The following is a 27,200-nucleotide window of genomic DNA, read 5'->3' on the forward strand; positions in this document are numbered from 1 at the left end:
GTCTTTCTCATATAATTTATTAATTCATGAACACATACTCACAAAACCATTCTGGTTGCAACACAAACAATTAGTTTCTGCAGACAGATGGGAATGTTTAATATACTTTTATATAGTTTGTCTTTTTGTAACACAAATCAAACAACAAAACACAAATAATGTAAACGTCCACTGTGATCTGAACAGGGAGAGGAGGCAAAAGGGCCTAAATGAGAGAAGAAAGATTTCATGTACTGGGCAAAACATTTAGTAAACATCTGCTCTCTGCATGTGGCCCAAGTTTATGCATCTACCAAGGGTGCTTTTCTGTTGTCGTAAGAAAATATGAATCCACTGAAAAAAAAATTCCAGCATTTAATTAAACAATACCCATCTTGTGGAAAAGATAAGAGAATGTTTGACAATAAACCCTCAGCAAATACCACTACGATGACATGTATGAAGCTTTAGGTTTGTATCTTTGGGTTTAGGAAATGACAATCAAGTGGAATCAATATCTTTGACAATCTCAATAAAACCCAAACCTACTGAGCTTCACTTCTCTAGACCTGACTATTGTATTTTAGGGCATTAGTTCTTTCGATAACCCCCTATTTATACACGTTTCTTCAGCAGAAAAACCTTGTTTTAGTGGCGGATACTACATAGCATTCATTAAAATGAAAACAAAGAAAAATAAGAGGGAGATCCAGCAGTAAAACAATCCAATAAATAAGGACTGATCTAAAATTTTCACGATATGTTCACTTTTTTGCAATCAAGGGTAGATATTACAAGCACAGACACTTTCCATACACGACTTCTGGACACAAATACACTACAGTACATCTACAGAAGAGAGATTATTGCCCTGTTCTCATTCAGGGTAGGGAAGAAGTGGGGTGGTGGTGGTGGTGGGAGGACGTGATTCATGGAAAGGAGAAAAAGTAGAGGTATTAACAGTGGAGAAAGAGGATGGGATAGCTGAAGATTTGATAAGTCCCTGCAATTGCAAGGGCTGTAGGATGAGGTGGAAGGAAGGAACATGGGGTAGGAGGGTGGTGGGTAAGAACCAGAGCATCCTAAGTGTGCCTCAGTGACGGGCAGCAGACTCCCTGGGATAAAACTCAGCCAGGGTGCTCTGGGGAATCCTCTTGAGCATCTCCTTGGGAAAGATTCGCAACAGCTGCCAGCCGATATCCAAGGTTTCATATACCGTCCTGTTGTCGTATGGGCCTGAGGGGGAGAGAGGAGGCACAGCGACGCTAGTTAGCATCCAAACATCACATATTCTCTACGTCACACCATTAAAAAAGTTTGGAAAGAGACACGAGGAAATTCAGTGTTTAAGCTGCAGTTAATGAGCTGTTGTTCACCTGATAGTTACAAGTCCAGATTTAGTGATAATTCTCTGTGCATTTATCATTTCAAAAGACTGCTTTCAAATTACACACAGCCCTTTAAACCTTGTCTCATGAAGTGTAGCTTTAGTTTTCTAGTGTCTCATCAAAAAAATGAAATAAAGATAATAATAATAATGCAAATGCAATACTGAGAAAGCATGAAAAAAAAAAGGTACACTGATCTACAACAGCATTGAAACCACTGACAGATAAATTGTATAACATTGATCATCTTGTTAGAAAGCAATGTTCTACTTGGAAACTTTGGGTCCTGGCATTCATGTGGATGTCACTATGACACTTATCAACTACCTAAACACAAATCTCTGCTGCGACTTTCCTGTTTTTTCCTGACTTAAAAAGATTTATAGCAGGGTTAGGTTTGTTATGACTGAAACAGATACAAATGCTGTTTAATGTATTTTCGTTTAGATATAACTATGTCAAGTATTTAAAAATGAAGCACAAAAGCAGCTTGTGAGATCTATGTGAGATCTGTAATTCATATCTGTGTGTGTGCGTGTGTGTGTGTGTGTGTATGTGTGTGTGTGTGTGTTACTCCTTCTCAACAGTCAGACATGACACCCATAACTGCTGTTTTACATTTCTGTTTCTGTTTACAATTTACAAAGATGATGGTTAGGGGGTGAGTTTAAAAGGTGCTGATAGGTGTTTTTTTTTTTTTTTTACTGCCGCTTCCGGTCTATATATACTCAGTTAATCACACCCTAACACCAGTACCATATCTGACACACATTTAACGGCGGTTTAGTAAAATCGACTAAATGCTGCTAAATATTAAAACCTGTGGTGCTAATGTCCTGATATCGGTTTGTAGTAGTCTCACAAAAATCACTCAAAATGGCTGAAATTAAACCTAATAAAAACCCTTAATCACCTTAATTTCCAAATGAATTTCTTAATCTGTGATTTAACGTCTGCTTTGTTTCTGCTCTGGACCCGGTTTTGTTTCTGACACAAGCTGCACTGAAACAGACACACATACCACAGTGATGGAGGGAGAGAGATGGTATGTACATTGTATTTGTCAGGTTGTGCAGTACATTATAATACATACTGTTAAAACTAGTGGCAAACTTATCAAACTGTCTATATGATTTCCTAAACATGGACAATCCTATCCATGTGTGATGATGATGTTACTTTAATGATGAGAGAGGTCATGTTTTATATTTAATTTAATTGTATTGATCCACACTCACAAAAATGTCACCACTGCAAATATCCTGCTTTGAGGTAACATTTTAAAATCTCTGCAATAAAACACTGACCTGATGGATATAATTGAACTTTTAGTGAATAGATCAGACTTTTCCAGCAGCATAAAAAAATCCTGACAGCAGTGATGGAGTTCAGGACTCAACCTAAGGATGGCTGCTGTACAGAACATTGTAACCTGCAACTAATAAACTGATAAACTGTGTGGCAGCTCACCTGTCTGAGGGAAAAAAAAAAACCAAGGGGAACTAAGTAAAACCCGAAGCCCAACGCAAGGAAAAATTAAAAATAAAAGAAAATAAAAAAAGTAACGCCGGTCCCAAAAGCAACAAATACATGCAACCGTCTCTTTGGAGCTCATTTACAGCATTAATCTAACAGGAAAGACTCTCACAGACAAGTGGAAGCAACAAACTACATTTCACCTCCGTTTAATATTAAGCATGATTACATTTATTATTATTAGTTAGTGTTCATCGCTGTAAAGCTATTTTTTATGGATATTTGAGTTTATAACAGAAGTGAAATTGTAGGGCAAAGTGAATGAGGCAAAACTCACAAAGAAGGAGTTTTGTGTGTGTTCCTCCAGCCATTAAAGGCTGGCAAATTGTGCCATTTGTGCTCTCTGTGACGTTTATGGACCAAAGCTGGTGCTGAAATGTGGAAAATGCCCGATGTTTAGACTCTGTCCAGGCTGCAGAGACGACTGGTCCAATTTAGATTTTTTCATAAAGGAGATTCGGGTTAATGAGTGAGCTATTTTCATGATGGAGAGGCTTTGAAGATTCCTCCTATTTGGTGCACGATTTGTTTGTTTGGGCAGCATAAAAGCATGAGACAGAGCCTGAAAGAGGGTGTCTCGCATCAAAAACATGAGCACTGAGAAGCCTGTGAAACATCAGATCCTGGCAAGTTGCTACATTTCCCAGCTGCGGTTGCATTTACTCGACATCTATTAGACCTGACAAGAATGTTTTTTAATGCTTATTTTAACTACACAGAATTAGAATTGTCTTAACACAGTGAAAAAAATTGTGCGCATTTATGCACAGCAAAGCAGTAACTTCATTAATTCTTAATAAACGACAGCGACGCAGAATCGATGAGGATTTAATGGCAAATGATACTGAGTACTGCTGGTACCACATTACACCAGACAGGTGAGCTGTCACACAGACCTACATTTCATAAGCTGCACTTCAATCCCTTTTGACACAGCAGCTGTCCACAGGTTGAGTCCGGAGCTCCATCACAGCTGTCATGATATATTATGTTACTGCTGAAATCTTATCCTTATCCTAAAGTCAGTTTTTTTTTTCTGTCAAGTGTTTTATTAGAGAGATTTCTCCGTTTATTTGTCTCACGACAGGATATTTGCAGTAGTGTCATTATTGTGTGTATGGATTCTTCCCACAACTAAATATAAAAAATAACTATGAACAATATGTAAATTTTTTTTAGTACCACAAGTTGCTCTATTTAATAACTAGCATTACAGATGTTGCCAGTGAAACCCACATATTGTATTTTTACACCTTGAGCATTTTCTAGCTGGTTATTGAAAGTTGTTATTTTTGGCAGTTATTCTATGATGGCACTTTATTAGTGAACCCTTCCCAACATCTCTTTACTTGGTCTACATAAAGGGTCTTTCACCTCTAGAAAGACTTTTGCATTTCAAGATGCTTTCCCTGTCCCTATAACTGATACACGTTCTCTTGTGCATGTTGGCAACAATGAAACCACAAAGCCTCCCACATTATAAATCCCAATTTAACCTCTGATGTAGACACACAACCTCTGAAGCCAGTACATAAAATAACAGGTGACTTATTCTGTTTCAGTTCTTCTTACCCTGAGCAATGAAGTTTTTCTCAAACTTCTGTAGGAACTCAAGGTAGAGCAGATCATCAGAGGTGAGGGCCTCTTCTCCCACCACAGCTTTCATGGCCTGGACATCCTTACCAATGGCATAGCAAGCATACTGGAGACAGGGAACACGTTCACATTACCAATGATAATAGCAGTTCATCAAACATCACTTCCCTCGCCGTATACATTAAGTAAGAGAATATTCAGATGGAAATGGTGAATGTTCTGCACTTATATAGCGCTTTTCTACCTTAGTAGTACTTAAAGCGCTTTACAATGTGTTTCTCATTCAGCCATTCACACACATTCATACAGCAGTGGCAACAGAGCTGCAGGCGAGATGCCTGCCTGCCATCTGGGGCAACTTCAGGTACAGTGTCGTGCCCAGCGACACTTCGGCATGAAGAGGGGCGGAGAACTGAACCACCAACCTTGCGATCAGTGAACAACCCGTTCTACCACCTGAACCACAGCCGCATATGTTGTTACATGCAGAACTAAAATGTAACAACAACCCTGAAAACATTATGCTCAGGATCATTATTTCATGATTTTGTTGCAATGGATAGGGATTTTCTTACCAGCTGGTTAGAGACATCAGCATGGTCCTTCCTGGTCATTCCCTCACCAATGGCAGATTTCATCAGACGGGACAGTGAGGGCAACACATTGATGGGTGGGTAGATCTGAAAGGCAAAGTAAAAGATTGTTAAAAACAATCTACCTTTAGCTAACTGTCTACTTAGATATTTACTGTTTTTGTAAATCTGTGGACTGATAAGATAATACCTTCCTGTATTACTCTGAAACTGCTAAAGAAGGTTTCAGTTTTTTCATCGCTCCTCTGATGTTTATGTCTGCTGCTACTTTTGGTTTCTAAAACAGAGCTGAAGCTTCAGTGGGCATTGACTTCACATCCTGTGTATCCCATTATTTATTGATCTGGTTTAAATTTTGTATTGGTGCCTTTTCCTTTTATTACCTGACCAACTTTTCCTCTCAGAGCTTTTTTAGCACAAATGAAACATTATGAAAAGGCACTTAATTAGTGTGAGCTCTTCGCTCCCGGTTTGATGAATGTTGTCTTAAAAGACATTTTGTCAAATTCAATGAATATTTCCTTACAGTTCATTGGATAACTGTTCTGTTTGTGCACCAAGAAGAAAATCGTCCCCATTTACAGATCTGGCTCTGTAAATGGGGAACAACCACTGCTCAAGCAATGACCTTAAAAAAGGACTGATGAATACCTGTCTGTTGTGCAGCTGCCTGTCAACGTAGACCTGACCCTCTGTGATGTATCCAGTCAGATCAGGAATTGGATGGGTGATGTCTGTCAGACAGAAAAATGTACTTAATCACAGTTTATCTTCAAAATAATAATCAGCTGTATTTTTTACATGTACACAGTGCAGTACAGGTAATATAAATCCTACATATAATACTTCATTTGAGTTTAAATGTAGTGACAGACATTTAAATGGACATGCTATTCAAATCACTCACTGATTTTTAAGCATTTAAACAATGTCACACATCGGACACAAGCAGAGAGAATCTCTGATAGCTTCCCAGTTTAAAGACCTTTTCCTCTAAATCAAGAACCTGAGAGCCCTTGGGAACACCAGCAGTGTTTAGTAAAAGCCAACGCAATCACATCCCTGTAATGGGGGACCCCTGTTCAACTAGATAGGAGTAGGCTCTTCATACATGTCACTATGGTAACTGCAGGCATCAAAAATGTCTAATTACATTTCATATAGATTTACTTGCAGAGAAAGGCAGGAATTTATGAAGAACAAAAAGAAAAAATATAATATCTATGACCACACCAATATCCAACAGTTCTACACAAGTAGAAAAACAACAAGTTGACACATTGTTAACTTTCATGCGTTGTAAAGCTGTTGGGTGTTTTGCAGCTGCTCTCACCATCATTGGGCATGGTGAGGATAGGGATCTGGGTGATGGAGCCATTTCTGCCCTCCACTCGACCGGCACGTTCGTAGATGGTGGCCAGATCAGTGTACATGTAGCCAGGAAAGCCTCGGCGACCGGGCACCTCTTCTCTTGCAGCAGAGACCTAAGGTTTTGGGGTGGGGTGGTAGACAATGGGTGAGAGCAGTAATAAAACAAAGCTGAATGACACAAGACTGTGAACATCCATCCATCCATCCATTATCTGTAAACCGCTTAATCCTCGCTAGGGTTCCTGTGGGGCTGGAGTCTATCCCAGTTGACTCAGGGCAAAGGCAGGGGACACCCTGGACAGGTTGCCAGTCTATCACAGGGCACAGACAATTAAGCACACTCACATTCACACCTATGGACAATTTAGAACCACCAATTGACCTCAGCATGTTTTTGGACCTTGTGGGAGGAGGTCAGAGAACCCAGAGAGAACCCATGCTGCACGGGGAGAACATTTAAACTCCACGCAGAAAGATCCCAGGTGTCCTCACCGGGATGCAAACCGGCGACCTTCTCACTGCGAGGCAACGGTGCAAACCACTGAGCCACCTTGCAGCCCTGACTGTGAACATAAATGTCTATTTTATTTCTTATTTTTATTTTCATTAAATCTGGGACGTTGCTGCAATATTAACTTTGGGTAACTTGCACAACTACCTCTAAATCTAATATTCTCCCAACTTTTAGCTCAGTTTTTGGTCTCCACCAAGTCCTGAGAAAAACATCTGGCTCTTTAACTTCTAAATGCTGGATTACAACTGTATATGACTGCTGTTTTGTGCAGAGCAGGTAGTGTACTGTGGCTTTATCAGAGTTTTTATTTTGATTGAAAACAGCTGCTTGCTGCTGCTGGAAAGGAGAATGGTGAAAAAAAACCCAAAAAGCAACTGCAAAAAGAGGCTAAAAAGCTCCATAGAGCTAAGAGGAAGTGCTAGTGAACATTGACAGTTTGCTAAATTCTTCCAGCAAATGTCCAATATAGCTTAGCAACATGACAAAGCAGTGTGTGTGTGGGACTCTTGTAGGAGTGATACTTGGTATACAAAGAGTCCAAAGAGGCGAGGGGTGTGGGGGACGGGGGGTGGTGTGTCATGAGAACTGTCACTTTGGTACCAAGTTGATGCCAAAGTTCTGAAAACACGACAGCACTTGTTTATCTACGGTCCCTAAGGTACTGTCGAGGCCATGCCTAGTAGAGATACCTTGCAGGTGCAGTAACAGGTCTGCAGTGATTCGTTGAGAGTTGTGTGAGGACATGTTTCACATACGAGTCAGACGATCAGGAACAAGTTAAAGACAACCAAGAGCTAGAATTCCGACTATGTCAGAGCACTTCAAACAAAAAGGAAACACCTCAAACTTATCTAACCAGCTCAAAGACATCCAGGTCTGTAAGCAGGATACAAGTTGAGAGAGTTTCAGTTATTACTTTACACTAACATGTCGTCAACATGTTCACATCACAAAATGTTACTGCTACAGACTGCAAATAGTGGCAGCTGCATCTGTTTTAGCAATGCCCCACTGTCATAAAGGCTTAGATTATCTTGCTTAGGGTCCATTGTCATTACTACTCAGTCTGTCAAAACGTAATGTTGCATGTATGTCATAGCATTGGTTCCAGTATTCTTTTCATATATCGACAAATTTTTTAGTTTATGTTAAAAGACATTCATTTCATTGATGGATTTTTTTTGGTAGCCACCTTTGTATCAAATCAAACAAGTCAGACAAAACCAAAAGCACAGGAGTACAAATACTGGATGTTTAACACTGACTGTTTCACATTCCAGAAAGCCTTTCTTTTGTAAAGGTAAAACCATACAGCTTGAAATGACAAAAAATGTTTAGATTTTTATTCATGTACTGAACTTGGGTTCTACAGTGCAAGACAATTACAAACTCAGTGTTTTCTACGTGGAACAATGGTAAGAATGCCGACGTTTTAGCCTCAGGTTTTAAGCAAAATATGATGTACATTGGATTTAGTGCATTATTCAGTTTAGTCAGCCACAGGACAGTTTTCAACTGTTTCACAGAGTTCATGTCTATTCCAGCTGACTGACTACACTGTTTAAAAACGTACAATGAATCACAAGCAGTAGATATTCTAGTTTTGTCTTTACTAATTGTATATGTGGTGTACTAGAACAGAAACAGTGACAGGTAGAGCAATAGTACATAAGGGGTCTCTATGGGTTAGTCAATACAAGTGACGCCTACCACATTTCACTCATTCATTTTCTGTTTATTAGAAAATCAAAAATGAGTGCACCTTAATCACCCTGAAGTCGAGATCTTTCCCAGCAGACCTTTGGGCTTCAAAAGTTACAGGATGAGGAGCGATACATTTCAACCCAAAGAAATGAACTCATCTTAAAGTGACACCTAATGTCACCCTAACCAGTCCAGCAGACACCTACCCTGAGTTTGGTTCTGTTTGAGAATTCTTCCTGGTAAAAAGAACTTTTTCCTTCCCACTAATGTCAATTGCTGCTTCGGGGGAAATGATTGAATTTTCCTTTGTAATACTGAGTAGGTTTTGTGAAACACCCTGATATGACTTAAGTTATGATTTAGCACTATATAAATAAACTGAATCAAATTGAATTAAACTGCGTCTTTTCTTGTGCACTTCCTCGTGAACACAAAAAAATCTACTAAAAACCTTTACCTTTGGAGAGTCAAGTGATGCTACCACCTTCATAATGCTTCAGAGAAGGCAAACAGCTGGTCTGAAATGTTGTGAATCTCTTTTCAGACCCTCTGCAAAAATGACCAAAAGCAAATCCTTGTTCCAAAAGTCAAGTGAAGTCAGAGCAAGCGGGAGAGAAAATGCATCCTTGAATTCAAAGGTTGATGGGCATTCTACACACTTGTGAACAGCAGATTCAATGCAAAATTCAACCTTCGCGAGTGTGAATGGGGACAGAAGTTAAATGTTAATGTCCTGACTCTTTGTATGTGCTGAATTACCCATCAAGTTGCCAGAGTCTTAGCTGACTATTGGCGCAGCCGTACATGTGCCAAGGTTATGGACAGCAAATTCAAGAAGAAAAAACACACATGCACCATTCAAAACCTGCATTGTGCGGCTAACATATTGAGACAGCAAACTGTACAACATAAAAGGATTATTATAGAGACACAAAAGAGTGAGTCGAGAGGGCCCGGCTCCTCGCCACGAGGAAAAAGGAGGGCAGTGGGTGGGAGGGGGTGGGGGACAATTTCCTTTTAAAGCCAAGCGGGCAATAATGAAGTTAAGGTATTTCCTAGAGGAATGAAGGACACATTATCCTCCCTTTCAGCAAGGAGCTCAAGACTTTAGTGAGTCTATCACCTTTGCACTAATGCTGCAGACATTTTACACTGGTGTGTTGCGTTGACGCACTGCTGCATAGTTTGGTACTTGTACTGTAGCTTGAGTGGTCAGAGAGGAGTCAGTATGTTCTGTGTCCTACTACAATCACATGGTGACTGTAGAGTATTTTAAAATAACACAACAGTCACAGTAAGGCAGGTATTATTTAGTGGGGTCCAAAAGCTTGAAACCTCACGTAAAATCTGTCATAACACTGTGGCTTTTCCACTAAATCAACCCTTAGCTACTTTTCAGCTGTTAGGAATATGTCTGGGTCTCAAGTTTTCTGATGACCATTGTTCATTAAGTAGCACTGGGATATTGGGAAACAACATCAGGACTGCAAAAGTAGTGAAAGCAGGTCTGGGCAACAAAACTGTATCGCATAAAATGTTTATTTTCAGTTGTTAATCAATAATGGTTTATAATTATTAACATCCTATTTTAAATGAAGACCACAAGAAACAATGTTGCATTAGATTTTAACCATCTTACTGTGAACCACTTAAACCTATTTATCAAGGTACATTGGTTATGTTCTTAATGTTATCTCAACAATAAAAACGGGGAATGCTGTTGCCTTGACACGTTAAATAAAGACAACTGGTTAGAATCTGGAGGCACATGGGGGCACCCACACTGTACTGAGGTTAAAGGTTGAGAGTCGCTGGCCTGGACCAGGTATAACCAGATGAGGACCCTACATCAGCCTCCACAAACAACCCGATGTCAAATCCATTAGGCCACGGAGGAAGCTACCAGGAATGCATTGCTCGGGTGGAGGTGGTGGGGGACACAGGGTTGTGGTTGTTTGTAGACTGCAAAGCCTATCTCAAGGGCAACCACCAGTCTCTCCCAACCAAAGCCTCCAGCACAGGAGGACCGTGGGCGCGGCCAGGTAGCGCCTCGAAGGAGTGACAGAGGGCAAAGGGGCTCTTTATCAAGGGATATGATGGGCTGGTATGAGCCGGGGAGGGTGCACACTTGGGGTTTATTCAGGCAAATTAATGATTTCATTATGAGCTTTCATGGTGGTTTGCATCTAATACATGTGAAACTATTAATCAGTTTTCTTATTAATATTGATGAAGTATCATGAGGAAATGCTGCCTTTTTTTTTAATCACACAAGCCAAAGCCAAATTGCTATTCAAAGCAACAAGGGGCTTTTTTCACTGTCAAAGGGGCAGTATATGACACTATAAGGAGCATTCAAACTTAACGTTCATAAATTCTGCCTTTTCCAGCAAAAACATAGACAAAGATGTTAGATGGTGCATGTGAAATGTGAACAGTAAAGCCAATATGTGTAAGACAGACAAGCTGGTAGTCGTACCTCTCTCAAAGCCTCAGCATAGGAGCTCATGTCAGTGAGGATGACCAAAACGTGCTTCTCACACTGGTAGGCCAGGTACTCTGCAGTGGTCAGGGCCAGGCGGGGAGTAATGATACGCTCAATGCTGATTGGTCACAAAAAAAGAAGAGCAAAAAAAAAACAAAAATAACTTATTTTACTGTGTAGAAAGAAGTGGTTTACTAGTTTTTAGACACTGAGGCAGACATGAATCAGTAAACATACCTCCTGCGTAGAATGTCATTCCAAATTAAAAACCAACCAAAGAACCAACCAAAAGTTTATGAATCTTACGTGGGGTCATTGGCCAGGTTCAGGAAAAGGCAGACGTTGTCCATGGAGCCATTTTCCTCGAAGTCGGACTTAAAGAAGCGGGCAGTTTCCATGTTGACCTAAGATACAAATGACACAAGATGTTGAGCCGTTTTGACAAAAGCCTTGTTAAGACATTATGTATGGAACATTACTGGCTTGAAGTTTTTACTGGGACGATGATCATGTCAGTGTTCTAAAAATAAGGAAAGTTATTGTAGTTTGGCCTGCTGAATTAGCCCCTATCAACAGTAAGCAGTTGGAGTACATCTGGATCTGTACATTGACGAGTTCACAGCAAACATTAACTCCTAATAACTTATTTGGGTTACTTTTAATAGCAGTATTTTCCAAAATATAAAAGAAATGTAGGCTAAAAAAAAAGAAACAGAGTTGTCTTGATTTTGTCTGATGGGGTGCCAACAGTTTGAGACTTTTGTGTTAAAGTAACGGCGTCAGGACGTCAGTGTCTGTAACATAAGCCGGTTGTGGCCTAATTTACGCTTAAGAGGACCATTTAGAGAAAGAGTGTGGTGTACAGAGGGAGCACTGTCCCTGCTCACAACTGTGGTAAGTCAGAGCTGTGTGCTCTGTTGTCTCACATCTTGAATCACATTCACTGATGGATTTTCAAACTTAGCCTGAAACAATGAGGGGGTAGAAGGACATTCTCCCCTCTTCTTCTTATAGGAATCACAAAATAACTTTTCTCGTCGGTTTCATTGTGAGGTAGAGAATTCTGCTGCCTATAAAAAAACTCTAATTTATTTCTCTTTGATCACATGCTGTACAGTAAGAACTGAGCGGGATACATGTACACTTTCAAACATGCAACAGGATTTTTAGCTTTTGTAAATTACTTATATGAAGTCATTAACATGGTTTACGTAACAAGCTGTGAGTTATTGAAATGCTTCCTTAAAAGCGGCGTACAGAATTACCTGATTAATAAAATGCTGGCCTCTCAACAGGCTAATTAAATAATGGTCTTGAGTAAAACAAGACCAAAATGGTCATTTAGAAAACATGAAGAGGCTACTCAGCAGCAGCTCTGCAGTGTTGCACAAAACATTAAGGCCCTGCGTTGCAACTTTTCAACATTTAACAGATTCATTGCCGTTACAGTGTATGCCATGTTCCTTTTAAAAGTGCTTATGCATATGGTGACTTCAATAAATCCCTATTAACACTGCTTTTCAACTCTCCTGCTAGACTACCCACAATGAGATGTGACCTGGAGGAGTGGAAGAGGGAAGGATTAGCATTTAGCAAGTGAAGCAAATGTTTATGTGAGTGTGTGTGGTGGAGGTCAAGTCATCACAATTGAGGCATTACAGAAGATGGGAGGAGCAGTTAAGGAACAGAGAACTTGATACTACAAGGCTGACAGTGTTAAAGGGCCTGTTGAATTAGTAACCTGTCTGCATGGCTGGAGGATATGCTCAGAGGTGCAGAAGTAACAAGAGGGTCTTAAAGGTTAAATCACCTGGTGAATAAAAGACAGAAAGCAGAGCGGGAGGAAAGGGGACAGGGTGTCACATCAGGGTTAAGAGGGGGATTAGAGCCACAGATGGGGTGGGGGTGGGGAATGGTGGGGTGGGGCTGGGGGGGTTGAAAAGCTGAATACTACAGTTTGTCTGCTTACCCCCATGGCTGCGAAGACAATGGCAAAGTTCTCAGCACTGTAGTCCATCACATCCTTGGATTTTTGCACCAGGCCAGCCTGGCGACAGATCTGGGCAGCAATCTGAAAGCATGAAAGCATACAGCAGATTTTAGACAATCAAGAGTTCTCCATGCTGACAATCTCTAAAAACGTCTCAATAATTAGACCATGTGTATTCGTGGGATCATAAGAAAGCCCACTTACTGAACTCAAAGCCCTTATTATATTTAATTTGGTGCTTAATGTTTTAGGTAACCGAAACCCAAAGGTTTAATTAAAATCATAACCAACTATAATTAGCAAAGAAGACAGAACCACTGTAACGTTAAGTGGTAGCATAAATAATGTTCCCAACCAGTTGCTCAACTACTGTCAACCCAGATTTAGAATGATTAAATTCTGTTGAAAATATTAAGGTAACAAAACACTGCATATTGCTGAATCACAAAACAGGTGTTACAGAGAGGGGTCTCCCGTCACATTCAAAAACCATCTCGGTCACGTGTCTTTTCTGCCTTGAAACTGCAGTATACTGATGACAGTGACAAAAACAAAGACTCATTCTTGCAGTGTTTCATGTGTAAACAGAAAAGCACTCGGAGAGCGCAGACCTCCACCAAGCAGCTCATTTCCACCATATTGTGATTTCAGGCCAACATTAAAGTCCTGCATTCATTTTATCTACACTATTAGAATCATGGAGAATCAGAACATACCTTTAGCATTTGAATGAACATTGATATCATTAATAACAAGCTGACGTAGTGATGAACGGTCATTGTGTGCTCTACAATATTTTGTGCGCTTATGTTATTTCTGCAGTTACTTACTGGCTTTTAAGCTGTGAGCTAACGCTATGCTAGGTTGGCATAACTACAGCGATGTTATTGCTAACATAAACAGACAGGGAGTAACTTACGCTAGGTTAGCACAATTTGAGCAATGCAACGTAAATGAAAAGCATGACTGACGCAACGAAGCACATGTCAGTCGTCATGACACATGACAAAGAGAGTTAAAGTGAAACAGGAGACATGCTGAGTTATTGTTAATGTCACGTCGTTCTGAACTCATCTGTCAGTAGCTTTGCTCAGCCCTCTCCTGTAATGCTGCCTGGCTGTAGCTTCCTCCTGTATTACTGAGTAGACATCGGTGAGGACTGAAGAACTGAATGGAGTCAGAGCTCCATCTCGTGGAAAAATGGCGCAACTACAGCATTCTGCGCGACTGTGACACCAAACAGCATTTACTGTTTTATGAGGTAATAACCATATGGTAAGCCAGAACATCAACAAAATTTAATCATCTGTTCATTGTGCCATTATCAGCATTTCCTAAAAATTTCATGAAAATCCGTTCATAAATTTTCAAGTGATCTTGCTAAAAAAACAAACAAACCAACACATAAATAGATAAACGCCAGCTAAAACGTAACCTCCTTGGTGGAGGTAATAAACATAAGGAACCAATCCTGCCAGCTGCAGTATAGGACTATCTGTATCATAATTTTTCCTCTGAATCGACTTGAGGTTCAACATGTACGGCTCAATTACATCAATACTACAACTTAGTTTAGCTTAAAACAGATGTTACTCAGGAGAAAAAAAAAAAAGTACACTTATTTTCGATGGTGGATTGATCCATATTTGACTGTTTAGTGCAGTCATTCTTAACGAGTCCTGACTCCTCCTGAGAACATCAGTAGATAATCTAACGTGATGGCTCTGATTGGAAATACTATACAAGTTTTTGCACAGACAACTCTTCAATGTTCCCCATACATTGTGGCATTATCAGATCTAAGAAGGTGTTTTTGGAGCTCTTGTACCAGAGTAAACTCCGGTAACTTGGTATGTGTGCTTAATTGTCTTTTTGAACCGAGAAAAGAAGCGCGCACAGTGCTAGAGCGGCACACTTCTATTCCTTTTTTATCAGATATATTTGAAAATCTGCTTCATATATAAATGCAAAGCACAGGCAATACAGTGTTAAAGACAAAATTAAGGGCTTTGACAAAAAAAAAAAAAAAAAAAAAGATTCTTTGCAACAGAAGAGTAAAGCAAGGACAATTTCACATGTTTTCACTCCCGAGTAAAACTCTGGAAGCCTCTCCTCATGTCACCATACCCAGTAGTATAATAGCTCTGCTTTTGACTCTGTTATCACAAAACTTTGGAAACTACTTATCAGAGGACCCACAACATGAATCTTTGGATTTCGGTCCCTGTTTTAATAGATACTGTTTTAGGAGACATGGCCCTTTCCACTGTTCCAGAAAATGAACTTCAGTTCACAGAACTTAGGCCTGAACAATTATTTGATTTCAAAGCACAATCAGAATTTGAATTAGCAAATCCCAAAGGCTGCAATTAAAATATTCACTTTGCAGTTTGTCTGACCGACCCAGGGTTTAAACTGATGTGCCAGCGGTTTTACAAATTCATGCTGTCCTTGTGCGACAGTAATGCTTTTGATGGCGTCTTGTGGTAATGCTTCATCACGTTTTCAATGACAAATGTTGAGCTGAAGCTTAAATACATTTTAAAAAATTACACCGTAAATCAAATTAAAATATGTCCCAATGAGTCAAAAAAAATGTACGATTAGATATGACTTAGATCGTTGAGCCAGAGTTGACTTTCCCGTATTTTGGCTGCCAGTTAAAATTTCTGTCAAAACAGGCAACCAAATATTTTTTTGCCTTTCCTCCAAAATCTATTCATGTGAGTCAGTGATTTCTATTGTAACCATCACAAAATCAAAGAACAAACTAATAAACTTTGAATACGACACTGTGTGTCAGATCATCCATCCTTCCATCCACATCCATGTCCTGCTGAGGCTGAGTAGAATATTTAATTTGGTCATTACAGCTAAACACATATAACATATTTATAGCCTAGTTTTACTCCTTTTTGTGTCATGGTAGTTTTTTTTTTTCCTCATTTATTTGGTAAGGTGGTTCTTGGAAATTTTTTAACAATTGCAAGTGGACCTTCAGCTGCACAAGGTTGAGAACATCAGCTCTATTAAATATTTGAGGCAGGACGATGGCATACGTGGGACTCATTCAAAATAATGACAGGTGATGACATAACATGTCAGAGAGTGAACCAGTATATCTCACTGATGTATTTCAAACTGTTTTTGGACGACCACGGAGCTCTGTGGCACGCAGGAATAAGCAGTATCAGACTCTAGATGCAGTTTGAGTAAGGTTTGCAAAAAAAAAAACGCAAGATCAGCTGGTTAGGAAAATATACTTAAAATCTGAAAGAATAAAACTTTTTATGAGAAACTTTTTTGGGGGGATTTTAGAAATCAATGGGCTTGGATCTGAGTCCATGTGCCATTTGCACAGACAATATTTGGTACTCTAATAAATTCACTGCTGATTTTGGTGCTATCACCTTATCCTTTAAAACCAACTTCTCTAGTCGTCAATAAATCTGTAATAAAGACATCTTTTCTTTAAACAGAATAATATAAAGCAGGGTAAAGACACTGCGTGTTACTCCATGAATTTGTGGAATGAAAGAGGAATTTCACGCTTATCACATAATGTTGTCGCTGCTGTGTTGATCCGTCCTGACCTCTCCATGCACCCTGATTTCAGGCACCTGGGCCATAGAGGAAACCATCACATGCATGACCTGTCACATGTGCTTAATGAAACAACGAGCCAAGTTTTTGCACCATCCTGATGGCATGACAAATGGGTCATCATTAGGCGGACAACACACGTCGTGTTTGTTTGGTCGGTTCTACAGCCAAACCTTTTGATCATGTATTTTCAAAGTGGGGATGAGACTTGGCCTGACAGCTCTAATTACGCTCATAAGACGGCAACTGATTAAAGAAACTGATGCTATGACAGATTTACTCAGAAATTTATTAGAAACCTTGTAGCTAGGGTTACCACTCTCATATTAAACATTAACTAATTTTTTGGCCACGTGGGGATATTGGAAAAGGTCGTCATACAATAAGTTTGTTTAAAGTCGTTGAACATTTTGGCAAAAATCAGAAGGAAGATAAAGTGCGACAATAGCAAAATATTACATTTAAACCACCATGCTCAACTGTGACAATGGTGTTCTTGGGGTTGGATAATTTTCCTTCTCAAGTTCTACATAGAATAGAATATCTTCTTACAGTATCATACCCTCAAAAGCTGTAAAAGCTGAAACCTATCAGAGAAATCACCATTTACAATTTTACTATGTATTTTTACATATACAAAGAAAAAGGAACCACTCTTAATATGTTTTACTTGTGCCTTTACATAAAGACACCTAAATCTATCTAAAATAACGTTTACAGGTTTAATGTCCACCTGCATTTGGGAGACAACTGATGGAAGAGGTTCCAAAGTCAATCAAGTGTAAATATAGTCTTGCGTGCCGTGTGAGTGTAAATGTTAGACTGTTGTAACAGCCTGAAAATGAGGACTCAGTGTCTATTAAAACATCTTCCACAAGACACAAAGAACCACAGTGCTGTTAAGTTCCAACAGTGGTTTTCCATTGTATGACAGTAGCAGCATCAAATTGTGTCCCTGAGCACTGACATGGAAGGGACTGTAGGAGTGTAGAGAAGAATGCAGGGGTCAATGCTGGTTTCTAAATCCACTTTTTTTAGCTGAAGAGCATCAAGAACAGCCAATAGCCTGTTATTCAAGAAACCTCAATTGTGCTGGAGTGCTTCAATAGATTGAATCAATCAATATTGTTTCGTCCAACACAATGGAATGGTCTTTGCTGCCATTGTTTATTTCATATCATTTTTTGCCTTGGAATAGTTTCCAAAGCTGTCCCACTTAAACTAGTGTACTGTGACAAAAACCTCCATCTAGCTGGAAATAACAGATCACACTTCTTTCAGTGTGACCTGATCTTGTTGGTTTAGTTTCCACTCAGCGACTGTAAAGCTGTGTGTGCCACACAGCTGTGTGTCACAAATAAGAAGCAGACACTGGAGCTGGAACAGGACGTCAGTAAATGTCATACAACTCATTCCACATACAGACATGAAATTCATTGTTTACCTTGCTGATGTTTTTTTTTTGCATTTTTAACATTGGTGTCATTTATGAATACAAGTTGTTTCGTAACGATAACCATGGCACTTAAGAGTGAACTTCTGTCAGATGCTTGACTCTGCCAGATACATCAAGAGATAGTCAGGAATGTAGGACACTCGTGACATGTCTAACATTTACTTATGTAGAATAACTGAGTCATACAATTTCCAGAGTGAGGCACAAATAACCCTTTAAAGGAAGTAAAACTGTTGTCATGTGACAATGAGAAAAACAGCCGACACTCATGAATGACTTGACTCATCGATGTCAAACATTCCATTGTGAGACTGCCACACAAAAACTGTTTTTATAAACGAAAATGTATTGTAATTGGATCATAGAGGTTTAGTGCTGACCTGGAGAACACATGCATTTACTTATCTCCAGAAATGGCTATGTAGCTGAGTTTATCCAGGAAATGATTATCAAGAGAATAATTAGAAAAATATAAGTTGATGTTTGAACTAAAACATTTCCTGTGATTTAACTCCATAGTGCTATCATGATGCAATGCCACTAGCTTTGGCACAGGAGGAAGAACAATGCATAACCACAACGTAACAACAACAACCCTGTAAAGCCCCTTTCAGACATGCTCTCCTTTCCATTGAACTGACGGCTGAACGTATCGGCTTCATGTCCGACGCTGCTCATGTTTCCATAAAAGTCACAACAGCAATTCTGTCTAGTAACATATGAAGAGTTCATTTGCAAAAACAGATAACTCAATTTTTTTAGGTTTTCATAAAACATTTTTTTGTTGTTTGCTTGAGATAATATCAATCAAACTGAAGTTGAGTGGATTTGACTCAGAAGAAATAACGACAAAAATAGAGATAACATAAGTTTGATTGATATTGTCTCAGGTAGACGATGGAAAAGTGGGTTTCTGAAGGGGTGTGAAGATGGAGTTATCTGCTTTTACAAATGAACTCTTCATATAATTCTTTCAACATGGCACAAGTCAGAATTAGATGCCATTCCATTATTGTACAGGCACAGACAAGCAACTGTACTTTGAGTAGTGAGAAGTGATTAGGGAACAACTTTTTCCACATTTCATCACTGATAATGTCAAAAACATCCCAGAGAGCCCGAGAAAGTTTGTGTGTCAGAATTACTAAACACCTTTCTCATGCACTTTGCTTGACAATGTCACATCTAAAAAATAAAATAAACAATAAAGAGATGACGGGTTCCTCAACAGGTCAAAATAATGAAACTCAAAATGGTAACAGGAGCAAAAGTTCAGTTTGTTGCTTTCAGCTGTTTGTGGGAGGTTTTCTTCTGAGGTTTTTAAACACCTGCAGCATCAGACAGCAACATGATCCACACTAGCATCCCCAAAGAGAGAGCTGTGGGCACTCATGCATGTGGAACAACAGTGGTAACTTCATTAATGAATTGTAATAAATTACGTCCAGTATGGAGACAGGATCGATCAGGATCTAACAGCAAGACACAATGTGTACGTTTTCTCGTTTTTTGTCCCCCCCCACTGTCTGACATTAAATCAGACTAAACTTCTCCTGTTTTAGATCAGTTAGGATTATTAAAATTATTTCTATTTGCTAAATGCCAGAATAATGACAGAGAGAACTTTTTAGAGAATTTTTTTTTATTACTTTCTTCAAAGTCAGAAGTTTACTTACGCTGACATTATTATGCCTTCAAACTATTTGGGAAAGCCCAGATTATGATGTCATGGCTTTGGAAGCTTCTGACAGGTCAACTGACAACATCTGAGTTAATTGGAGGCACACCTGTGGATGTATTTTAAGGCACACCTCAAACACACTGCTTCCTTTTGTGACAACATGAAAGATCTAAAGAAATCAACCAAGATATCAGGAAGAGAATTGTGGACCTCCACAAATCTGCTTCATCCTTGAGTACAATTTCCAGATGCCTGAAGGTTCCACGTTCATCTGTTCAAACAATTATACACAAGTATAAACACCATGGGAATGTCCAGTCATCATACTGCTCAGGAAGGGTTCTGTGTCCAAGAGATGAACAGAACAAAAGCAGAAGACCTTGTAAAGATGCTGCTGAAGCAGATAAAAGAGTGTCATTATCCACAGTGAAACCAGTCCTATACTGACATGAGCTGAAAGGCTACTCAGAGAGGAAGAATCCATTACTTCAAAAACAACATAAAAAAAGTCAGATTACAGTTTCCAAATGCACACAGGAACAAAGACCTTAATTTCTGGAGACATGTCCTGTGGTCTGATGAAACTGAAACTGAACTGTTGGGCCGTAATGACCATCGTTACAATTAGAGGAAAAAGGGGGAAGCTTGCAAGCCTGAGAACACCATCCCAGCTGTGAAGTACGGGGGTAGTAGCATCATGTTGTGGGGGTGTGTTGCTGCAGGAGGGACTGATGCACTTCATAATATAGATGGCATCATGAGGAAAGAATATTATGTGGAAATACTGGAGCAACATCTCCAGACATCAGCCAGGAAGTTGAAGCTTGGGTGCAAATGGGTCTTCAAATGGACAATGACCCTAAACATACCGCCAAATTAGTTACAGAGGCTTCAGGACAACAAAGTCAATGTTTGGGAGTGGCCATCACAAAGCCCTGATCTCAATACCGTAGAAAATTTGTGGAGAACTGAAAAGGCGTGTGGAGCAAGGCAGCTTACAAACCTGACTCAGTTATACCAGTTCTGCCAGCAGGAATCGGCCAGAATTCCAGCAAACTATTGTGAGAAGCTTGTGGAAGGAAACCCAAAACGTTTGACCCAAGTCATACAGTTTAAAGGCAACGGTACCAAATAATAAGGAACTGTATGTAAACTTCTGATTTTGAAGAAAGTAATAAAAAGTTCTCTCTCTCATTATTCTGGCATTTAGCAAAGAGAAATAATTTTGGTAATCCTAACTGACCTAAAACAGGAAAAGTGTAGTCACATTTAAATATCAGTTAAAAAAAAAAAAAGGTTGTATATCTTTTTATACAGTGTATATAAGCTTCTGGTTTCAACCGTATGAGTAAAACGCAGTTCACCTTAATTAAGAATTCCACAATCAAATAAATACCAAATAATTTTTATGGACATTATTACCAAATATTGAGTTGGAAATTAGTTATAGTTTTTACATATTGAAAATTCTGAGAAAAACACCAACAGCAGTTGTGCAAGAAAACCAATAAAAAAGCACCACGTTAGAGCAGGGGTGGGTACCATGTCTTTGCCGATGTAAAATGCCTCTGTAATTTCCCTCAGTGCCCTGTCTTGTCAAATGAGGTCACACTTTAAAGTAAGGCAGCTACTGTTAACTATTTTTTAGCAGTGGTTTTGGATCTGTAACAGGGTCTGAATCTGAAGAGACACACATCGCTCCCATTCCACTCCTGCTTTAGTCTCATGTGATGAAACAGGCTTGTGGTGCTGCCACGTTTTGGTTGGAAAGCTGGCTGGTCCATTCAACATTCGCCTTGCAGAACTGAACCATTTCCATACCACTGCAGTAAAAGGACTACCTTTTTTCTGTCTTTTTGGTTGTTGTCAGCTGCTGTGTCTTTGATTGGCAAAGCTCACACACGCGGGTGTCTCCAAGGAAACAGTGACAGCTTATGTTACTGTTGTGCCTCCAGAGAACAATTTCTCACTGCTAACGCTGGTGTTGTTTGAGAGACGGTAGAGGAAACACATCAGTATCTCCACTTTGCGATTTAGGCATGTTTTCACACATTGTGCAAAACCAAAAATTTTAATGAATAAAATGAGTACAATGTATTGCCCGGTCTTAGTTTGGATGTCTCTAATGAAATAAATTGGTAAAGTGGTCTCACCTCATTGTGGGGCAGACCAGCAGCAGAAAAAATTGGGATCTTCTGTCCTCTGGCAATACTATTCATGCCATCGATGGCTGAGATGCCAGTCTGGATCATCTCCTCAGGGTAGATGCGGCACTGAGGATTGATAGGCTGACCTGGAAAACACAGAAACACTGTTTCAGCTCGAGACTCCGAAAGGAAATTAGATACTTCTCTGATCATTACACAGGTAGTAGACAAAAAACAGGAAATGCCATAGAAAATAATAATGCAATAAAATAATGATACAATTGTTTGTGAAGCTTATTCTTGGACCATAGTATACAAAGAATGTAAAAAAAAAACATAACTAGAATTATAAAAACAAGTACAATTGGAAGGGAATAACCTTTATATCAACTGAATCATTATACTAAAGAAAGTGAAGTTGGTATATAGATTTTATCTGCAAAACATCTTCACACACACAAAAAAAACCTCTTTACTCCTTAAAAACTTTTACTTCTACAAACAAGTTTGATTGAAAAGAGACAACTGCTCCATCATCACACTGATCAGTCACAACATGAACACCACAGACACTGAGTAGTTACTGAACAGTCAGTTTTTGAAGTAAATGTGTTGAAAGACGGACAAATGGGCAATGTAAGAATCTGAGTGGCTCTGACAAGGACCAAATTGTGATGTGAAGGCAGTTTAGTCGATGCATATCCAAAACAGCAGGTCTTGTGACGTGTTGCCAGTAGGCACTGGTTAGTATCTAGCAAAAGTGGTCCAACGAAGAACAACCACTGAGCTGGATTATGCATGCCCAAGGCCCATACAGTGGTGGAAAAAAGTTTTCAGACACCTCATACATTTTTGAAATATTGCATTAAGAATCACTCTTAGGTCATCAAGTGCAATTTCTTTTAGTACAGTCACAGCCAAAATACTAAACAAATCCTGAAAAAGCCATTAAAAACGTAAAATTGATTGGTTCCACAAAAATATATAAGAAATTTTGAGTATTGGGTCATTTTGGTGCCAGTGATCCACTAATGAAGGTCGTGCTTTTTATGAAAAGAAACCATTTTTGTTGCCGTGCTTCATGTCTATATAAAGCCAGCACATTTGAAAGTTCTTCAGAGACAAAAATGGCTAAAACAAGGAACCGAACGCAGGTAACACGCCTGAAGATGCAGATTCTCAGCCAGGAAGGGTACGGCTGCCGCCAGATAGCCAGGAAGTGCAATACACTCTGCAGAAATACAGACGAACCAACAGCTTGGAAGACAAACCAAGATCTGGGTGTCCAAGGGTTTCTTCAGCAAGAAATGACCACATCCTGATCCACATGCGCAGGGAAAACCACCGAATGACATCACAGGAGCTTCAGCAGCAGTGGTCAAACCAAACTGGTGTCCAGTGTTCCACCCGCACTGTACGTGGCTGACTTTTAGATCAAGGCTTAAGGTCCTGCAAGGCCGTCAAGAAGCCCCTGAGCAATGAGAGGCAGAGATTAACCTGGTGTCATTGGGGCCAAGCACACAAGAACTGGACAGCCAGGTGGCAGAAGATTCTGTGGTTAGATGAGTCCAGTTTCCAGCTTTATCTTCCTCCTGCTAATGTGAGGGTACGCAGAAGGCCAGACGAAGCATTACTGTACATGCATCTCCAGCATGTACAGTACCTACTGGCAAGCATGGTGGAGGCAGTATCATGGTTTGGGGATGCATGAGTGCTGCTGGTCATCTCACTGTTTGTGATGGCACATTGAACTCTGCCAAGTATTGTGTCATTCTCGAAACCCACATACTCCCTTCTGCATATGCACTGTTCCGTCGAGGTCAAAACCGGATGTTTCAACAAGATACTGCTCCTTGTGACTCCTTCAGGGCCAGTACAACTTGGCTGCACAGTATCCAGGTCTTAGAGTGGCCAGCTCAACACATGAGCCCCATTGAAAATCTGTGGTGGATTATCAAAAGGTCTGTTTCAAAGCGTAAACAAAAGAATTTAGAAGAATTAAAAGCAGTAATTCAAGAAGAATGGGACAAGATTACCCCTCAACAGTGTGAAAGACTCATGGGGACCATGCCAGTCAGGATTAGTGCTCTACTGCGTGCTAATGGCAGAACAACTAAATATTAATTTGATAATGTGATGGTTTATTTATTTTTTGTTCAGTTTTGAACACATTCTCTGTTATTTGTTGACCAGCAATATTGAGAACTGACATAATGAAACTGGCACAAATTTAGTTTTTCTTATAAACAATAAACAAATAAAATATCATTTGTATTTGTTTGTGTTTGTCTAATGCAGCCACACCTTTTGAAACATAAAAAAGAGTTTTCCACAAATATTTTATGATAATATTTGAGATTGTGTAAAATTTTAAGGGTGTCCAAAACCTTTTTTTTTTCACCACTGTATGTATAAGGGTAGCAAAGCTGTCCTGTGAGGTCACAGCAAACCATATAGCATGCATCGCTTGAGGAACATGATAAAGAGTTAGTCGAATGTGTTTACGAGGCCTCCAAATTCCTTAGATATGAATGCGATCAACATTTATGGGATGTGTTGAAAAAACAGGTACAACTCGTGGAGGCCCCAGCTCACAGCTTCCAGGACTCCAAGGATCTGCTGCTAATGTCTTGGTGACTGACACCACAGGACACCTTCAGAGGTCTTTCGAGTCTAGACCTTAATGAGTCAAAGCCGTTTTAGTACCATGAAGGGATGTACACAATATTAGGCAGGTGTTTTAATGATATGGCTGATCAGTGTATACAAGCTTTGGATGCTTTTTGTAAAATAATAAAATTGCAAGTTTTGAATGTTACATTCTGCTTAAAGGCATCAATTTGGTATAGAAAACATCCTATTAACAACAGGAAGAGCACAGTTTATTGAGGTTGTACCCATGATGTCCAAGTAGTCCTCAGCCAGAACACTGGGCCCACGGTCGATGGGTTTGCCGGAGCCGTTGAACACACGTCCTGAAAGAGGAAAGAGGAAGATTTTTTTTTTTCTTCTTTTGAGCCAAGTAGAAATAAAGTCTACTATTTGATAAATAACAGCTATTTGATTTATCTGAAAGTTGAATTCAAAGATAATTACAAAAAAACACCAATAAAATGAAATTCATTAGATGACACTCCGAACCACATCTGATCTATTCTGTTTTCTGTCAGACTCTTAAGAGATACTGTAAGTGCAGCTCAGATGGCTCTTGTTGAGTCTACAAGCAACAAGTACAAGTAATTATAAATTCATGGACGCGATTAATGATACTTCAAAAACAAAGGCAGGTTTACTTTCTGCCTCTATTCAAATGTATGTAACCTTGTGCTGTACTGAGATAATCACATTGATTGAGACATTCAAGAACATTCAATTAAAAGCTTTGATTCAGTGTTGTTTTGCTTTGACTATTTACTGAGTAGACTGAAAACGTAAGTAAAATTAGCATAGTGAAGGAAAATGCAGTTCACTTTAATTCAACATGCTTTAAAATGTTCATGTTTGTGTTAAAAAGACAGAAAGATGACAGGAGGACTGTGCAGCGGTAAACAAAACCTGAATGGTGGTCTAATCAGAAGATTATTTACTTCATTCTTTGGAGGGTTATAAGTAAATGAATTCATGCTGATCATACCCAGCATGTCCTCTGACACTGGGGTCCGCAGGATATCACCGGTGAACTCGCAGGCCGTCTTCTTGGCATCAATGCCTGATGTTCCCTCAAACACCTAAATCAACACAAGCACAAAAAGCACTTCAGAATAAAAAAACATTCTCCAGTTTCTTTGGACTACAGAGAAGTCTACATATGTCGGAGCATGATCTCCATGCTTGGTGAAGGTTGCTGGCTCTCCATTCTATCTGTATCAATTCACAAGGACTCCGAGACGTGAGAGATGTACATCACACTGAGGCCCCCACCATTGTTTATATTTGTGCATCTGCCACACGGCAAAGAATGATCCCCGTGGACAGCTGTTTGAATCATGTTCTGTAATGATGGATGTCCTCTGCAATACAATCAGTGAATCTATACATTCAAGGTTACAGGAAATATAATTATTTTCAGTCAAGAAATCTATGCAGTGGGGCTGCAAGGTGGCTCGGTGGTTAGCACCGCCGCCTCGCAGCTCGAAGATCCCTGGTTCACACAGTCCAAAAACAGGTTGAGGTTAATTGGTGATTCTAAATTGTCTGTAGGTGTGAATGTGAGTGTGCTTGGCTGTCTGTCTCTAAGTATAGCCCTGTGATAGACTGGTGACCTGTCCAGGGTGTCCCCTGCCTTCACCCTAAGTCAGCTGGGATAGACTCCAGCCCCCCATGCGACCCTAGTGAGGATTAAGTGGTGTATAGAAAATGGATGGATGGAAATCTATGCAGTTCATCCGTTACCAGCTCTTCAAGTCGGATTTTGCTTTTTGTAATTCAACTGGATATTTAGCTTCACAATTCAGTAAGATGCTACAGCAAGAAACCATGGACATCAAGCACCTAAAGTGGGGAAATAATACACACACTTATTCATAGATTCTAGACTTTTGAATGAGAGAGAAAGATTGAGACAACAAAGAATTACTAACCAACTATACCAGACTAATACTCAGAGCAGACATGACTTAGAACATATATAACAGCTGATGGACACATTGTGTTATTCTGTGAAAACATTCAGTCATTTCTAAAACAGCTGCATTTTTAAGCAAACATTACTGAAGCAGGAGCACACTGGGCAATTGTCCAGGACTATTTTCAGCTGTGGATTCATACATATTAATTAACAGACCATCAGAGTTTACAGCAGTGACACTTTCAGTTGATATGTCCAGTAGCTTCCAGCAAGTCAGTCGTTATATTCTGTTTCTCACCTGGACAACTGCCTTGGTTCCGATGACCTCCAGTACCTGTCCACTCCTCTTGGTGCCATCCGGCAGGGTCAGGTGGACAATCTCAGCATATCTGGGGAACTAGTTCAAACATTCAACACTGTTTAAATACAGCTGCCAAAAACTACATTTACATCACTCATATGAGGGCATACCTATAAATACAGGGGGGGATGTAAACGCTTATTTTACATTTTGTAGAATAGCATCTCTGAAATCCCAACCTCTTGAAGAAATTACACTCGGCAAATGTAGCAGCTAATGCTGAACAATT

At 39.6% G+C, this 27,200-nt stretch overlaps 1 protein-coding gene across 1 annotated transcript in view; it reads right to left on the reverse strand.

The window, feature by feature from the left end:
• The window catches only part of atp6v1ba (ATPase, H+ transporting, lysosomal, V1 subunit B, member a), a 43,145-nt gene continuing 15,945 nt past the window's right edge, over nucleotides 1-27,200 (reverse strand). Inside the window, exons 3-14 of the mRNA XM_008306811.1 lie at nucleotides 26,909-27,007; nucleotides 25,678-25,771; nucleotides 24,941-25,018; nucleotides 22,050-22,189; nucleotides 13,136-13,237; nucleotides 11,473-11,570; nucleotides 11,161-11,284; nucleotides 6,426-6,576; nucleotides 5,744-5,826; nucleotides 5,075-5,179; nucleotides 4,476-4,605; nucleotides 1-1,215 (exon numbers count right to left, since the gene is read on the reverse strand). Of these exons, the coding sequence (XP_008305033.1) occupies nucleotides 1,073-1,215; nucleotides 4,476-4,605; nucleotides 5,075-5,179; nucleotides 5,744-5,826; nucleotides 6,426-6,576; nucleotides 11,161-11,284; nucleotides 11,473-11,570; nucleotides 13,136-13,237; nucleotides 22,050-22,189; nucleotides 24,941-25,018; nucleotides 25,678-25,771; nucleotides 26,909-27,007 (1,347 nt within the window). The 3' untranslated portion in view covers nucleotides 1-1,072. The remainder of the gene's footprint in view (nucleotides 1,216-4,475; nucleotides 4,606-5,074; nucleotides 5,180-5,743; nucleotides 5,827-6,425; nucleotides 6,577-11,160; nucleotides 11,285-11,472; nucleotides 11,571-13,135; nucleotides 13,238-22,049; nucleotides 22,190-24,940; nucleotides 25,019-25,677; nucleotides 25,772-26,908; nucleotides 27,008-27,200) is intronic.

This window comes from Stegastes partitus, unplaced genomic scaffold (assembly GCF_000690725.1).
Source record: "Stegastes partitus isolate 25-593 unplaced genomic scaffold, Stegastes_partitus-1.0.2 Scaffold47, whole genome shotgun sequence".
In the NCBI taxonomy this organism is placed as follows: domain Eukaryota; kingdom Metazoa; phylum Chordata; class Actinopteri; family Pomacentridae; genus Stegastes; species Stegastes partitus.